This window comes from Grampus griseus (assembly GCF_964374135.1).
Source record: "Grampus griseus genome assembly, chromosome: 2".
Classification (NCBI taxonomy): Eukaryota; Metazoa; Chordata; class Mammalia; order Artiodactyla; family Delphinidae; genus Grampus; species Grampus griseus.
In genome coordinates, this window is record NC_139018.1 from 62086579 (window position 1) to 62103524 (window position 16946).

At 41.6% G+C, this 16946-nt stretch overlaps 1 protein-coding gene across 1 annotated transcript; it reads right to left on the reverse strand.

The window, feature by feature from the left end:
* Positions 1-1850: 1850 nt before the first annotated feature.
* Positions 1851-16722, reverse strand: PAX9 (paired box 9; the record flags this gene model as incomplete). Its single annotated transcript, XM_082649377.1, has 5 exons — positions 1851-1942; positions 2731-2953; positions 12205-12347; positions 15329-15955; positions 16719-16722. The coding sequence occupies 5 exons, from the start codon at positions 16720-16722 to the stop codon at positions 1851-1853; spliced, it is 1089 nt and encodes a 362-aa protein (XP_082505503.1).
* Positions 16723-16946: the final 224 nt, after the last annotated feature.

Genomic DNA, 16946 nt, shown 5'->3' on the forward strand with positions numbered 1-16946 from the left:
CTGAAGAGTGCATTTGCCAGGTTAAAAACAACACTTTTACCCCCTAAGAATCAGAGGAAATATGTCGACAGTAACCAATAATGTTTTAAAAATCAAACCACCCCATATCCCATCCCACTTTCCTTCTCTCGTTTTTAAAAGTAGCTTTAAATCATAATGTGCTTTAAATAGCCAATTGTATTTGGGCTTTCTCTTTTTCAATTTACTCCATGTGAATTCACTGTTGCTAAGAAAAAACCTAGGGAAAAAAAGAAAAGGAAAACTTTCATACTATTAATATTAGATTTTTAACGATACAAGAACCAGAAAAATATATAAATAGCATAATAACAAGAGATTTCTTAATTTAGATAAAGAAAATAACATTTAGTTATGTTTCCATACAAACAATTGATATTTTTTAAAGACTCCTAATAGCCGCCTAAAAACATCTGATAAGGAATAATTCTGTACCTTATGTCAGTTTTTCTGCATGGCAGGAGAGTCCCTGTACAGTGTGGTTTTAAAGTCTCCACCAAAATATTGGACTGGTATTTTGTTCCATTCGGTTTATAGTCTATTTTCTCACCAGACTGGGAACTCCAGATGTCAATAGGAGCTTTACAAGATCAAAGGAAGACTACGGCCCTGAGAGTTCATCTGCTTCTTCTGCTTATTCTTCTCCTGAAGTTATAATCCTGTTTGCAGCACTGAATTTCGGTTGCTTTAGAAATAAATGCAGTTCAAAGCTCTCTATGAGATATCTGCTGCTTGAAAAAAGCAGTTCCTCGAACATAGCTTGTGTGTCAGAAATCTGCTTACTGTTTATATCCTGGTGATTTGAAAACCTAGCTAATCTAGCCATCTGAGTTTTAGATGAGGCCATGAAACCGATGTGACAGAACTGGATTGCCATGTGGGCTGTGCACAGCACAGACCAGAAGAAATCAAAATCACCTAACGAATGCATCTTTAACATCCATATCTAGTGATGTGCCCTGTTAGTTATTGCACAGAATTAATACCAAAAAACACGCAATATATTAATTTTCCAATAGATGAATTGTACCAATGTTTTAAAAACGTATTTTCAAGCCTATATTGCCAAGCAGGAAGAACTTTCTAAACAGAAGCAATTAAAACTGTAGAATTTTGCCCAAGAAAATCAACTGTTTTAAAATACAACACATAATCACATGCGCGCACACACACACACACACACACACACACACACACACACACACACACACACACACACACACACACACACACACACACACACACACACACACACACACACACACACACACACACACACCCTCAGCTCTATGATTAACACTAAAGTGAAAAACAACTTGGTTTAGAAAGATCTATCAGTTAAACTGTGTCCTGTAACTCCAGAAATGAATAAAGGAAATTTTTAAAAATTAAATAGCATTTGTATTTCTAATACCACCACCAGTTTACCTACATGTGAAACATGCTTCTGTACAACAATGTAAACTTCACAGCAAGCCATTTTTACATTCATTAGAGCAGAATTTTCCATTGTCTTTAAATTACAACGTAATTTTGGGCTGAGACTGCTGAACACACAGGTAAGCCAACAATAACAGTACAATTTAGTTTCACAGTGGTTTTCTTAACATAAAGTTCATTTTAAGTGTCTTTGCAAAGCATTTCACATTAAACTTAAGTTTCTAAGTGACTTCCTGTAGAGCCTTGTTCAGATATTTTCCACCCTCTTGTCTTTATATGCTTGGCATGTGTGTTGTTTGATTGGGATACAAAATGGGAGACTGGCTTGTTTTATCTGTGTTTTGAGTCCTCTGTTGTAGAAAGAAAATGTCCTTCATGAGATGTCGAAGCCTTCACTGCACACACAAAATCTGGGGCAAGTCCAGGTCCAGGAGCCTGAGCAGCCCACCACCAAACAGAGACAAAGACATTGCCGGAAAGTCACCTTTGCAAAAAGAAAGGAAAAAAATAGAGAGGGGTGGGGGCAGGGGAGGGGCCTATCCCATGGAATGAAAACACAAATGCACCAGAGTCCATATTTACAAACTAATAGAAAGTATAAACATTATTGTATTTGGAACCAAGTCAAAACACCAGGAGGAGCTAAATTCAGATATTGCTTAAGTTATACATATATTTTCCAACAAAATATGCCATCTGTTAAAAATAAACAACGGATCACTCAAGTCAATTATTGATTGGTTTCCTAATGATGAATTAAGGATTATTTTGTTACCTTATTTGATTAGAGGGTGTAGCATAACTTTTTCTATACCTATTTTATTGATTTTGCAAAATCTCAACAATTGCACGTTTCAGAAGTTCAGGTTGATTTAGAATAAATATACACATGTGGTTTTACCAAAGACTAGTTTTAAAAGTTCCTTAAGCCCTTTGAGGGGTGCAGGTTTCTTCACTATGTTAAAACAGTGTGTGGCCAACACAAACGTCTCGTTCAGTCCTTAACATTGCTTTTGTTTTTAACTCCTACAGTCATGTCAGGTGTTCTGTGAGAGAGAAGTTATGGTAAGAGATATTTAAGTGTCATCAGCACAGAGGATGTGAGTCCGTAAAGCCAGCTTTCGAGGCAGGAGGGTTGGAGGGCAGAGGGGTGGGATCCGAGACCAGGGAAGAAGGGGAGGGTGTGCTGGGGGGGGGGGGAACGGGACTCGGGTGAAGCTGCGGCAGACGGAATCTCCCATCAGAGTGCGGAAGCCGTGACAGAGTGGCTACCTTCTCGGGCTGCCTGCATTCCCTTGAACGCCAGCGACGCGGGAATGTCACAGTTGTGGGGGGAAAGTGGGGTGCCACTGGCATGTTGCCACCCGTGTCCAGCAACATAACCAGAAGGAGCAGCGCTGTAGGTCATGTAAGGCGACACTTGGGCTGGGGTAGGATAAGGAGCCATGCTGGATGCTGACACAAAACTGCTTACAGCTGGGAGACCATTTGGTGCCTAAGAGGAGTAGGAAAAGAGAAGAGGTGAAAATAATCACATTAGAGCGGTTGACATTTCACGAGTTCTTAGAAAGAAGCAGAATGTCAGTTCTGAGTAGTAACAATATTCTGACCCTACTTTCTGATTTTTTGTTGTTGTTGTTTAGACTTGACTCTTTTTATATTCTAAATGCATTCACAGTCTTGCTACTTAAACATATTCTTTCCACAAAGATTTTGAGGAGGCTACAACCAGAAAATTCACAGTATTTGCTTTTGCTACTTGGAATTACAGGAAGGAAATGCAGGGTGAGAAAAGAATTAATTGTGATTAAGTACTCTCAGAATCCATTCAGCTCTCTATCTGCCTTTGTCAACCCTCCCCATACTTCAGTTTTGTTTGACTCTTTTGTTGAGGCATTTGTGAAGGGCCTGGTTGGTATAGCTTTCATTTCCATTAAAGAAGGGCAGAGTATGGGCTGTCACTTTAGAAACTCAAAATGAGCATGACCTTTGTTAAATAAAACGTGGGCCATATTTTAAAACCATGTTGAAAATGCTTGTTGGACGAAGGGCATGCAAAATCAGGCAGTTTGTCTAGAAGCGTTCTTTAATGACAATTGGGAGTATATTTTCCAGAGCTATTTTATCAAAAAGGAAACTGTCAGAATATAAAAGAATCGCATATGCATGGTTTTGAAATTGGAAAATTTGCTTGCTAAGTTTTAGGGCCCTGTGATCTGAATTTTTAGAAGCCACATGGATAAATCTCTTGAAATGAATTTAAATGTAAAATGTTAGTTTGCAAACAAAATGCAGCAACGCTGGCAGGCAAGTCTGCCTAGAAGCCAGTGTTCTCTTGGCAACCAATAAATTATTGTTGGTATCGTTACTATTAACAACACCAAGAACACCCTGATTTCTAATCCTCATTCTGGCATGAATACTCGGCATCCTTCTTCAACTAACTTCATTTTTCCCCCTGAATTTCTACATTGTTGGGGCTTCCCTGGTGACGCAGTGGTTAAGAATCTGCCTGCCAATGCAGGGGACACAGGTTTGAGCCCTGGTCCGGGAAGATCCCACACCCGGCAAAGCAACTAAGCCCATGCGCCACAACTACTGAGCCTGTGCTATAGAGCCCATGGGCCACAACTACTGAGCCCGCGTGCCACAACTACTGAAGCCCACGTGCCTAGAGTCCATGCTCCACAACAAGAGAAGCCACCGCAAGGAGAAGCCCGCGCACCACAAGGAAGAGTAGTCCCCCGCTCGCCGCAAGTAGAGAAAGCCCGCACAGCAGCGAAGGCCCAATGCAGCCAAAAATTAATTAATTAAATTTTTAAAAACATTTCTACATTGTTTAGAAATAAAGAAAATCCTGTTTCCTGGTAGTGATGTGAATAAATAAACATATCACCATATTTCCTAATGAAATTATATGTAAATAATAGAAATATTATTCATAAAACCAATTTAAGCCTTAGAGGTAAGAAAAGCGGACATATGTTGGATACTTTTTCCAATTTAATTGCAACACAGAAATTGTTTTCTAATTTAATTCATTTGGTTATTATTTTCACTTCCACATCTATGAGAATGCAACAGTGAGGTCTCAAAAATGATTTTCTCAATTTAGAGTAATGCATGGAGTAGAATATATACATGAATGTGATTTAACACTACTTGTGGATTTCTGACAAAATAAGAATAAAAGTAGAGGAGTTAGCTTTGCGTAGTTCTATAAGAAGACACACCTCATGTTCTTTTTGTCAGAGTGCTTGTTCTTTGAAAAATGGGGAAGAGGAAAGGAAACTGAGGTTTCCTGAATCTGTCCTATGTCCCAAGCACTAAGAAATATCCAACATATTTTATCGAATAATTGGAACTGACAAATTGTATCTCATTTTAACCTATTGAGTTTATAATAATTACAAGATAATTTATAATGAGTACAATGCGATGTTCAATTGAAATTAAAATGTGTTACAAAAGATGATGCTTTGTTTTTTAACAAAGAAGCCATTGCACATCAATGTTGAATACAAATGAAATATTATCCTCTTTTTATACAAAAGAATATAGATTAAGGAGTTTAGCCATTTACCCTATAGGCCAATCAGCAAGTCCATGGCCATGTGTTAAAAGAAATTATCATCCCTGTCTGCTGCAGGACCCTCTGTAGCAAATCATGCTACTCTTCCAGACAATTAAAAGATAGATACAATTTAATTTCAAACTAGAGCATCTTTTCTGGTAAAAGATTCTTTCCTCTTCTAGAACCTGATTCTCATTCTTAGATCCTAATTCTGTTCCTTAACTTCTAAAAGAAACTCTTTTTCCTTCTTTCTGAAAATGGCTCATTAGAAAATGGCTCAGAAAAGCTACACTTTAAGACTCTCAACAGATGAGTATGAAGATAGACAACTGTCAAATTGCAGAAGAAATTTAGCATTGCATAGAGATTTTATTTCTGATCATTATTATCTAGAATTTTCCCAATAACCTAAGAGAAATTAGTTTGGAAAGGGATTGTTCCACTTCAGTTATGGAAAGGTGTTTGCATCTACATTTGGCCTCTTCCATTCTAGCATTAATTAATATTTTATACTATTTGTGCCAATGTGCACCAAGAATCATAAAATAAGAATGTTAAGGTTGAAATTACTTTTAAAATAATGAAAACCTTTGCTCAACACTTTCCAAGTACATAGGTTAGATTATTCACTATAATACAGAAACAGCATATTGTTTAGTAATACATTAGCAGAAAAAAATGTATTGGTGAGTTCTATTTTTCATCACAGCTAAGTTTTTCCTACTCATTCTGTTTTCTTTATATTTTTTCTATCATTCAACATTACATTTCTCTCTGAAATGCTTGCTTTGTTATTGTCCCTTTCCCTTCCTTACACCCTTGCCCTTGGAACCACTGCTCTCTGATATGACCCCTTTATTTGGGGCTCTTCAGCCATTCTGATGTAATGTCCACAATCTCTTACATGGGTCCACTTCTTTTTGCCCAGAGATATTCTCCCTGAGAAGCCAGGCTGGACTAGACTCTCATTTTAGGTAATGCTCCTAGGATTTGGGGGGAGGGAAAATGTTGGATTTAGGCCCCTGTTACCTTCAGATGCCTTACTTACTCCATAACTACATTTGTTTGTCAGGTGTAAAAAACACTAAGAGTTCTTTCCAGATTTGTCCATTTTCTATTAAGGCAAACTTGTTTTTCATGCTATTAGTCCTATTAGTATGAAATATTTCAAAGTTCTCTAAAATCTGCAATATATTTAGAGTCATTTTAGTGATGTGGGCCCCTCTGTACTGCAGAAAGGAAAGTTGGGAAGGGAAGCTCAGAGAGGTTTGACATCCTCGTCTTGTAGAAAAAGGCAAGGGGAGGCTAATAAAGTGTTTGCTTAAAAGAAAAAAAGAAATCTTTAAACAGTTTAAAAATAGCTCTTAGCTTTCCCTCAGGTTTAATTATGACCTAGATTTGGGGTGGAAAAGTTTTGTCTTAATTTCCCTTTTTACTTTTAAAGTTCAGATTTAGAAATTTTTAAAAAATGGCTTGAGCAAGATAAGAGAACAAGCATGCTTTAACTGAAACGTACCTGCCACCTTCACTATTCATTCATTCTAGTAACTCAATAAACACATCAATTTTCTCACTATTAATTTTGAAACATGACATTAGTAAAAGATATAAATCTCTACCAGGTAAAGTAATTGTTATTTATGATGCAATCACTGAAAGAGTAAAATTTTCCACCACAAAGGAAAACAACTACAGGTAGCATTGATGTTTGTTTATTCTTTCCAATAAAAGAGTACATGACTTAAAGTTCCCAAATCTGTTTAATGTTTTCAGTGAAGGGCATGTAATTAATCTGAAAAGCTAGTTAGGCTGAGTAGAGACTACCAAATATACACCATAAATATAGTGGGAGCAAACATGCTAAATTACTCTATTTAATTGGATTGTAAATATGATTTATAAATTGACCAACATATGGAATCCCCAGGGAAGAGTAAACAAATTTTCCAAATGAAACCCCAGCAATGGGCATGTAATGGAAATCTCATTTTTGAAAATGACTTTACCTAAAGATTCCATAAATAAAACCTCAATCCATCAACCCCTTTTTCATGTGGATCTTCCATGAAAGCCCTGAGAATCCTTTCCTCTAAAGAACTGTACAAGGGTCCTCCCTAAGGCAAACTATCTTCTACCTAATGTTGAGAACGAGATTTATTAATACAAAATAAAATAGACCAAATTGTATACCCTGGAAAAAGTAAGTTCCTTGCTCTGTTGAATGTTTCTAGAAAAAGATGTATTTTTATCCCACTGACATTAAACGAAAGAGTCCAGAAAAAATACATAAGATGCAATGCAGTCTAGTTAAGGCCATCACAAGAGAGAATGAAAGTATGAGTTTTCATTGCATTTGTTCTAAAATGTTAGAAATACAGATTTGCCAGTTTTCAAAAATATTCCTAAGTGAGTATGTCGAGAAGCTATAGTGGCAGAGAGCTAGACTGTAAACAATTTGAGGACAGGGACTTGTCTTTAATCATCTCACATCCCCACAAAATGGGACACATTATAGGCGTTTCATAATCATTTGTATACTTAAGTTAGTGCAGCCTTTTGAAAGCAAAAGATGTGTTGCTCTTGCTTTTAAAAAACAACAGAAAAAAAAAACAAAACTGGGCACCCTTTATCACCGAACAAGCATTACACTTTAAGTAAAGCAAAATGAGTAAAGCTGTTGAAAAGGTCAATAAAAGTTGTAACCTAGCTATTTCATTATTTGATTTATGGTCATTCCATTTATTCCCCACCCCCACCCCCAGAGAAAATGGAAATGCATTAGTATCCAAACACTTGTGACCGTGAAAAACTGGTATGACAACTGTCTGGCAATTAGATGTTATAGACTATTCTTCAGATGCTGGTAGTTGTCTACTCAACATTTTTTCTCCTGAAGAAAATGCAAATAGCAGTGCCAAGTCTTCTATCTACAGTCTTTCATCCACTCATCAGTTCTACCTGGTTCTTCCCTTACGACAAAATCAGTTTACCTTGGCCTTATAATAAAGTAGGTTCAGCCACAAATAGAGATGTGCTTCACCTAGAATTTCAACCTCGATATCATAAGCAAGAAAAAGCTTCAGATCTGAAAATAAACAAGATTCTCTCTCTTTTTTGGTGAAAATCATTTTTCTGACTGCTGTTCTACCCTTCTTAATTCGTTATGCAATAACCTAGTAGAATAAATCTGACGAAATGATGGTTGTAAATATGGTTTCAACATTCATCCAAAAGGATCTTAATTATGGGTAATTGCAGATCTAAATGTCTCTAGGTAATGGAAAGCTGCTATTTAAAATGTTTTTCTAAACTTTATTTTTCCAAAATGTTATTAAAATTGATGCAGCCTTGAAAAAAATTTAAATTGCTTTTTTTTGTATTTTATATGACACATTTTAGCGATACATAATCATTAATTTTGTTTTAAAACATAGTTAAAAGTTAATCAGGTCAAAGAATATTTTTCATAATAAATAACATGAATTTCAAAGACTATTGGCATTTGCCTAAAATTGCATTCTCTACAAAATTATAAATTATTTAACACAAAGTTAACTTTGTTTGATATGAAGAAAAATCCATGGCAACTTCATTTATATTTTCACAAGAACAGTGTGTCTGCAAGGACAGCCAGTCTGTTAAATAATGCACTAGAAAATTATATTCAGTATGCTGAAATACTATCTTTATTTCAAATACAATGTATAAATGAATGTTTCATAAGAATTTCAGATTAATTTGTCTCCAAATTAAACTCTTTTCACATCTCATTTAACTCTGAACTTTTTCATAAATTCAAGTGTTTATAGACTATTCTCCATTCCTGAGATCTCAATTTGTAGCTAATTTTATATTAAACTTGCTGTCTGAGTTGACGTATACTACCCCAAAATGAAGATACTCAAAGATTATAAATCTGCCATTCAGATGACTTTAATTAGAGTACCAGATATTCATTTTTTTCTGAGAAAGCATGCCCAATTATACAAAGAAAATTTCAAGAACTATACAACTGTTTATAAACTGTTAGAATGAGGCATTAATTCACTAAGTACCACGTATAAGGGTAGATCTATTCCAACCTCATATTTCTCTGTATGTTTTTGTTTTTGTTTTGTTTTGCCATGCAGTTGCATTCAAGAGAGGTTTTACAGTTTCCACAGAAAAGGACCAGCGATTAGGAACCAGAGAACATTATTGTCATTCAGAGTTAGATGAGATTAAAGAGTTCTAGCCCAATATTAAATGTGGGTGAAAAAAGCCAAAATAAATATCCTTTTTCTCCTATCCTCAAAGATAGACAATAAGGACTTCAGAATGGCACTATAAAATATCAATTGCAGTGTAATATTAAAGTGTACAGTTTGAATATTCTAAACTAATGTTTTAAAAACAAGATAGATGTGTGCATAAGGTTCTAATTACTAGCAATCGGGCATCTTTCTTTGCAGTTTAAGCTGAAAATAGAAACTCTAGATTACAGTAATCAATAGAACCTATGATCAGTTGTCAAGTCAGCCCCTCTGGTAATTTTACAGGTATATTCTGACAAAGGATTATGCTCTAAATCCTATAATCCTGAACCCTTGATTTCCTCCTTTATATACTAAAATGAAACTGAGATTATATAATACTACACTATTTAATAACAACCATAAATGCACTAAAAGTATTATGTGCAAAAATTTTGAGAATTTTTTTTTTGCCAAAGACTTTCAATTTTTGTTTATAATACAAATAGAGAAAAGTTTTACCTAAGTTTACACTAGGGTTGTGGAAATGGACATATGCTGATAACATTTTGAAATATAACTTAAAAAAAATAAAACTACCCTTTGAATATTTGTAGGAGAAATGCATATATGTATGGAATACACACACACAACACACATTTGCATCTTTGTTTATGAGCAAGTTTTAATGTATAATTTTACCCTCAAGGAAAGCAACATCTAAATTCCAAAACTGCTCACAAAATGACACAGTCTAAGTGTATGTGTCTACTTAGCACACCTTCAGCATTAAGCACTATTTTGATAATCATAATAGAGTAGCTACTGATTTAATTATGCACAGAAATTTTTCAAGTTTTGATATTTTACATCATTTGTATTATCTTGCTACATGGCAATGCAGAAGATTAGCATATTGCCATTAAGAACTTTCCAAACGAAAGTTTGATACAAATGTCTTTTTCTTCTGCAAAAAAATTTTGACTTGTCCTCAAGCATTTAGAGCAATACTTATTTGGCCACTTATTTAAGTTACTTACTCTTATAAATCTGATAATTAAGTGACTTGATATTCACTGTATAAAATGTAATGGATTTTTAATGTTCAGAATATGCAGGATAGATTACTTGACACAGTGTTTTATTTTAAATTGATTAGTTTCATTTTGAAGTGTATGTATTAACTAACCATTTCTAAACAAGATAATACACTAGGTCTATAATTCAAAGGAGTAAAAATAAAAGTAATCATAAAGATTTTTGGATTATGATGCTGCTTTATATATAAACTGGGTTCATCAACTACATGTGGGAATTAGAGACCTTTATTTTCAACTCTGTACTTCACAATGTTATTCCAGGAAATGAAGACCTAATAAACATTACTGAGCACCAATTAAATGCTTACTACTCTGTATACTAGGTGCTTTATAGATGCTCTTTTGTTTGTAACAAAATACCTTGACACTTTTTGACTATGAGCTGGCTGACCAAAGTATATTCTGACAAAAGAAAAAATTTCTTGTTTTTTGAGGCAATCTCTAACGCCATTTCTATCAGGGTAATATTTAATGAATGCCTACTATGTGCCCTATAGTTGCATTATCTCATTGAAATTTCACATCTCTTGAGGTTGACCCTATTATTTCCCTGTTTTATAGATGAAAAAAATGGAGTCTCTAAAAGGTTAATAACTTGAGTAAGTGGCAATGGTGCCATTGTACGTAATGCCTCTTCTTTATGAACTACCTGCTCTTTTGTGGAAGGTAGTGACAAACTTTCTTACAATTTCTCTTTGGCATTCTTTACGGTAGAAGGAGATTCAGGAAAGGGACCCTCCTTCCTTGCTGCTATTTTCTGTGATATTTGTCATGGGAGAGCTACTAATATATATGGGATTCTGTTTTAACAAAATAAGGGAGGGAAGAGGAACTGAAAATGGGGTTTGTTAGGGAAAATAAAGACTAGGATTTTTTTTCCCAATTGAATAAACGTTGCAAGTCCTATTGTGCTTAAAAAGTTTATTTTAACAGATAAGAAAACATTAAAAGTTTTAAGATTTCAAAATAATAAAATGAAAACTGGGTATTTTGAGGCTTTGGAATTGGAGTTTGGTATGAAGAAATCTGCAAACCTACACAGGTCTGCTCAAATAAACCTTACGCTGCTTTAAGGTCCAGGTTTGTTTTTGTTGTTGTTTGCTTTTTTGAGAGCTTTGAACTCCTGACTCCACCGTGGTGATGAATATAGACTCAAAACTCCTGGGCTTTTGTTGTGGTGTTGCTTAGTTTTTCTCAAAGGAAGAAAAAAAACACGGGTGTTTTAATTTTTCTTATGGAGAGTCGGGGGAGGGCGAGAGGGAAAGAAAAATTAAACGGTCCACAGCCGGTCCGTATAATTTGAGGTTTTCTCACTAACCTCCCTGGGGAGATTACGACGTGACCTTTAATCGGGAAATGGTAACTACGCAGTTTATCTGCTTGCCCTCTCCTCGCCGTCGCAGGACCAGCCACGCGCGCCCGTTCTCTGGGAGCCGCGGACCGCCCGCGCGGGAGGAGCCGCAGCGGCGCGCCCTGGGGCGTGCAGACCGCTCGTCCCGCGCGCAGCTGGGAACCCACGGCCGCTCTCCCGGCCCCTCGGAGGCGCCTTCCCGGGTAAGTGTACCCCGACGCGAGCCGCGTTAAAGGCTTCAGGCGCGACCTCCCCGCGCCTCCAGCGGCCGAGCAGGCCCGGAGGCGCTTCCAGGGCCGCGGGGGTCGAGGCCTCACTACGCCCTCGCGGGTCCGGGCCTCTGTCCCGCCCCCATTGCCCCGGCTTGGAGCTCGTGGCCGCCACGGGGAGTGGACCTGGGCCTCTCCTCGGTCGAGGTTCCGAGAGGGGCCCGGGGCCTCCGTCGCCCGAACCCCCGCGGCCCACCCGGCGGGGCCCTCGCGTCCTCACCTGAGCGTACTTGGCTTCCTGCTCCAAGGCCCCCTTCTCCAGCCCGTTCACCGCGTGCGGGGCGGCGGCGGGGAAGTTGCTGCGGCCCAGGCTGCTCCACTCCTCCACCTTGGGGCTGTGGTAGGGGGAGCTGTCGCTCACTCCTGGGGAGGAGGAGAGGGCGTCAGGCTGGAGGGCTAACCGCGCGCCCCCTTCTGAGACCGGCTGCGAACCCGCGACCCGCGAGCGCGAGGGCTGCGACCTCTGCCGTCCCCCTGCCCTCCGCCTCCCAGGGGTGCGGGAATGGCCCCTCCGGCCGGGAGCCCAGGGCTCGGCCAAGGTGACTTGCCTCGCAGTAGGCCTCTCCCCGCCCTCTCCCCCACGCCCGCGGGAAGATACGTTTTTCTTTTTCATCCGGCCTTTGATTACCTCCTCCTGTCCTCGCTCCCCCGGGGAAACGAGTGGAAGGAATCTGAGAATTTTCCCCCAGTTTTCCCAAATCGGGGAAAGAACCCGTGAAACTGGATGCGCCGTTCTCCCCATTCCTAAGCCACGGTCCCAGTCCTGACCCGGGGTCGACTGGGGTTCGACAAAAATCAGAGACTGGTGCTAACTGAAAAGGGAGAGAGGGTCTCCCAGGCCTAACCGCGCCTATGCTGGCTCTCAGAGACATCCAGAAAAGTGCTCACTGTGCTGTGGAGATCTAGTACTTCTGTCAACAGATGGAACAAAAAACCTGCAAAGTCCTTTGCAAACAAATAACTAAAGGATGCCCACAATATACATGCAAAACATAGGTGCACAGGTTTCTGCCTTCCGTATGTGCCTACCTTGTGTGAGACTACCCTTGATGCTCTATCTCTACACGTTAAATACATGAGGTTATGTGCATATGACTTAAAAAATAAATACTACAGTTACCACTGTAAATGCCACCAGTGTCAGAGGTAAGGTTATAGGTTTTCTTTTTCAATGAAACAAAAGGTTAGGATAATTAAAGTATAAGTATTTTGGAAAAGAAGTAAAGCCGTCAGCTATCCTTTATGTTTTTAATAGAGATGCAAAGAAAATTATACGGGCGTAAACTGATTACCACGATACCTAGAGGTGTACATATTGAATCACTGGCATCTTTAAGTGAGCAAGTAGAATTTTAAAGAGAAGATATTTGAAAACTATGAGCAGTTGGTCTTTGGGACCCATGGGTAGAGGACTGAATGAAGTTTGACAAAACTACTACAACTTGATTTTAAATACTTCCATCTGATACAGTGCTTCAAAGGGGCAATCATTTTGTAGAAACGATCATTGGTAGAACTAATCATTTTATATTCACAGACTTGTCAGAAAACAGGTTGTTTAAAGCTGGTATCCAGAATCAACAACATGTAGAATGAAGAGTTGCTCCTCTCCATAATCTAATACTTTTTCAACTGACATTTGGTCTGATTGTAGGCTCCCTAGGGAAGAAAAGTTTTCTTTTCAACTCTGTCAGTCTTTTTTCACTATGCCTCCCCCTCTCCAAAGAATTAGATTGTGTTCCAATTTGCACCAGGAAACTGTATTTTGGCCCAGAACTGCCAGTCTCTTCTTGCCTTCCCAGACAAAAGGCAATCGGTGGGCACAAGCCTGAAGTTATCTTAAGAAATTGAGATCCCCCTGCGCGCCCCCATTTCTGCTGATCTCACACTTTCCCATGAACCGGGGCTTCCTTTAAGTGTCAGTGAGGTCAGTTTATCCTATAAATCAAGGGCAAACTCTCTTCAAATAAAGCTCCAACCAGCTCCGAACAAGACAAAACCAGGCTCTTAGAAGGATCTTGTAAAGTCACAGTCAGAAAGCAAGAAGATGAGAAATCAGGGCTATGCTTTAATTATTTAAAAAGATAATTGTGCCAATGTGGTGGCAACCGAGAAAGGCAGGAAACAATTAAAGGAACTATTTCCCCTTTTCCTATTTAATTTTTCCTCTGCTCTTTTTAAACTTCTGGCTGAGAAATTAAGAAGGTAGGCTCTTTATCTCTGCATTATTTAAATTCTGCGTCTAGGGCATTTTTTACTTTCTTTTCTCCCTACCGAGGAAGAAGTTAACGCTGTTTTTGTTTTGTTTTGTCCCGTTTTAACAACGCAGTAAAAGAAAACAACCTCGGGTCTCCTGCGGAAGCCCGACTAAGCACAGGGGCTCGAGGAATCGTTCTTAGCGAGCAGAAAAGACACACCACACGCAAGGTCAAGGGTGAGAAAGGAAAGGCACCACTGAAAACGTTCAGGGACTAGATGTCCACTCACATTCCCGGGGACTGGGGGACCCTAAAGGGAAGCGGCAGGCGCGGGAAAAACGGGAAAGAACAGAAAAGAGGACAGCATGAAATCGCGTGAATTTTCTCTTCATCACAGCAGTAGTTGGTGCCACTTCCTAAGACATATATGTAGTGAAATCTGTTAAGGTAAAAAGTGTCGGGGGGGGAGGAGGAGGGGGAGGACAAAGAGAGAAATAAAGCAGAAAATTAGTCCCAGAATGAGCAATGCTGTAACACGCAAGTTACTAGTAGTAACTTCAGGACCTCCGTTTCCGAGGAAAATGAAGTGAAGCATAAGAATGAAACCAATTAGGTGACATTTGAACTTCCTGCCTGAGCAAATTTGGTCTGATTGCCAGAATGCAAGAAGAACACTGCAGTTTCCACAGGGTGCCCGACTCCTCGCGGCCGCATCTGATCCCCAAACAAGCTGCCCGCAGCAGTGTCTGCAGCCGGCAGCCCCACGCCTGCTCGGGCCTCTCCGGCTGCGCCCCAAGTCCGGCCCCGGCGGCGCTCTCCAAGTGAGCGAGCTGGTCTGAGGCTGCGGCGGCGCGCGAGGCGGGGGAGGGTGGAAAATGCGAACCATGTGTCGGGGATGGGGGGATGCTGTGGGTCTGGTCGTTTGAGATGAGGCAGTAGACTGCGTGTGGCAAGGAAACGAAGGGCATGAATTTCACGTTAATGAGATCAGGACACCCCATGGGAGGGCCCCTTACGTTCCCAAAGGAAGAAGCCTCAGGCGGTGGGATAGACGCGGGCCCCCCCGGAGGCCGCAGATACAGAGACCCCAGAGAGGCTGCGGCGGGAAGCTCTGCACATACACACATCCGGTCCCCGAGCCCTTACCTTGGTCGGTGATGGAGCGAATGCCCAGGATGTCGGTGACGGAGTGGGAGGAGGGCCAGGTGCGCGGCATGGCCACTGAGCCGGGGATGGCGGGCACGCCGGGCGGCGTGGGCACCTTAGCCGCGGCCGCCGTGATGGGGCTGGGGTACGAGTAGATGTGGTTATAGGGCAGCGCCGGCTGCGGCGCCGGTTGGTGCTGCTTGTATGAGTCGTAATGGCCCTGTTGGGCCAAGTTGCCGATCTTGTTGCGCAGGATGCGGCTGATAGAGCTCACCGAGGGCACGTTGTACTTGTCACACACGCCGTCCGCCAGTAGGCGGTCCCGTATCTCCCAGGCGAAGATGCCGGGGTCCCTCTGCTTGTAGGTCCGGATGTGCTTAACCACAGTGGGGGTGGTGACCCGAGGCTTGCTGCCCCCAATGGCCCCTGGCAAGATCGAACCTGTCTCATTGTAGCGCGCCAGGATCTTGCTGACGCAGCCGTGCGAGACCCGTAGCTGGCGGCTGATGTCACACGGTCGGATGCCCAGTTGGGCCAGCTCCACTATGCGAAGCCGAATGGCGTTGGGCAGCGGCCTCCCGTTCACGAATACTCCTCCCAGCTGGTTCACCTCCCCGAAGGCTGGCTCTGCAAAACGAACACATGGCGCGCGGGGACGCGCATCCGCAGTTTGGGACAAGCGCTTGCCACTCGGCCTCCGCGCGCGTCATGGGACAAGGCGGATACACCCGCCTCGGACTAAGGACCCGGGCTTTCACCAAACCGTAAGGTCCCCGAGCCTTGAGGAACGGCTGCAAATCACCGCGGTCGAGTCAGACCCTCCTCCCTCATTCTGGCAGTGCCTGAGGCCGCTACAGACAAATGTAGTGGTGAGACGCAGGGCCTCTCCGAGTGCTCAAAAGTCTCCGAAGCAGGCGGGGAAATCGGTCTCGACGCCTGCAAGCGGCTCCTTCTCGCCTACTCGGCGCTAAAGTCCTTGTGCCGCTCCCCCTTGATCCCCAGCGCCCCGCCTTGGGACCTGCGCAATTAGACAAAGTCTAGTCTTTTTTTCTGGTTGGCGTTTTTTACCCCCCGCCCCGTGTCTGCGTGTATGTGAAACAAAATTTGGTCCGCAACTGGGACCGCGGGGCTTGCTGATGCAACCTCTCCCTACTCTTGAAATCAGAAAATGGCATCAACAGCAGCAACCCAGTAGCCTGCGTTCAGACTGAGCTGCTGTGCGTCGCTGACCCTTAGCGTGTTCCTACAAGTTGTAGGAACACGAGCAAAGTCAATAAGGAGAGTGTAAGCGCTCAGTGGTGCGCGCCCTCGCGCGCCCTCCCTCCCTCCCTCGCCCGCTCGCTCCCTCCCTCCCTTCCCGGTTCTGACAGCGTCCCCCGCCGCCACTCACCCATTGCTCCGAGCAGTACACCAACCGGGCCCCAGCTCCGCACTCCCAGAAAGAAGCTTTTCGCGTGGCCTCAGTGGCCCGGTGTGTCGCTCCCCCGGGCCGCTGGTGCCTCCGCTTCTCCCCGGGAGGAGGCGGCGAGAGTGCAAAAGGAAGGAGTAAAAGGAAGTCTGTGCCCCGATGAAAGAGGCTTGAGTTCTGCATTTCAATCTAAGCAGCAACGTGGGCTGG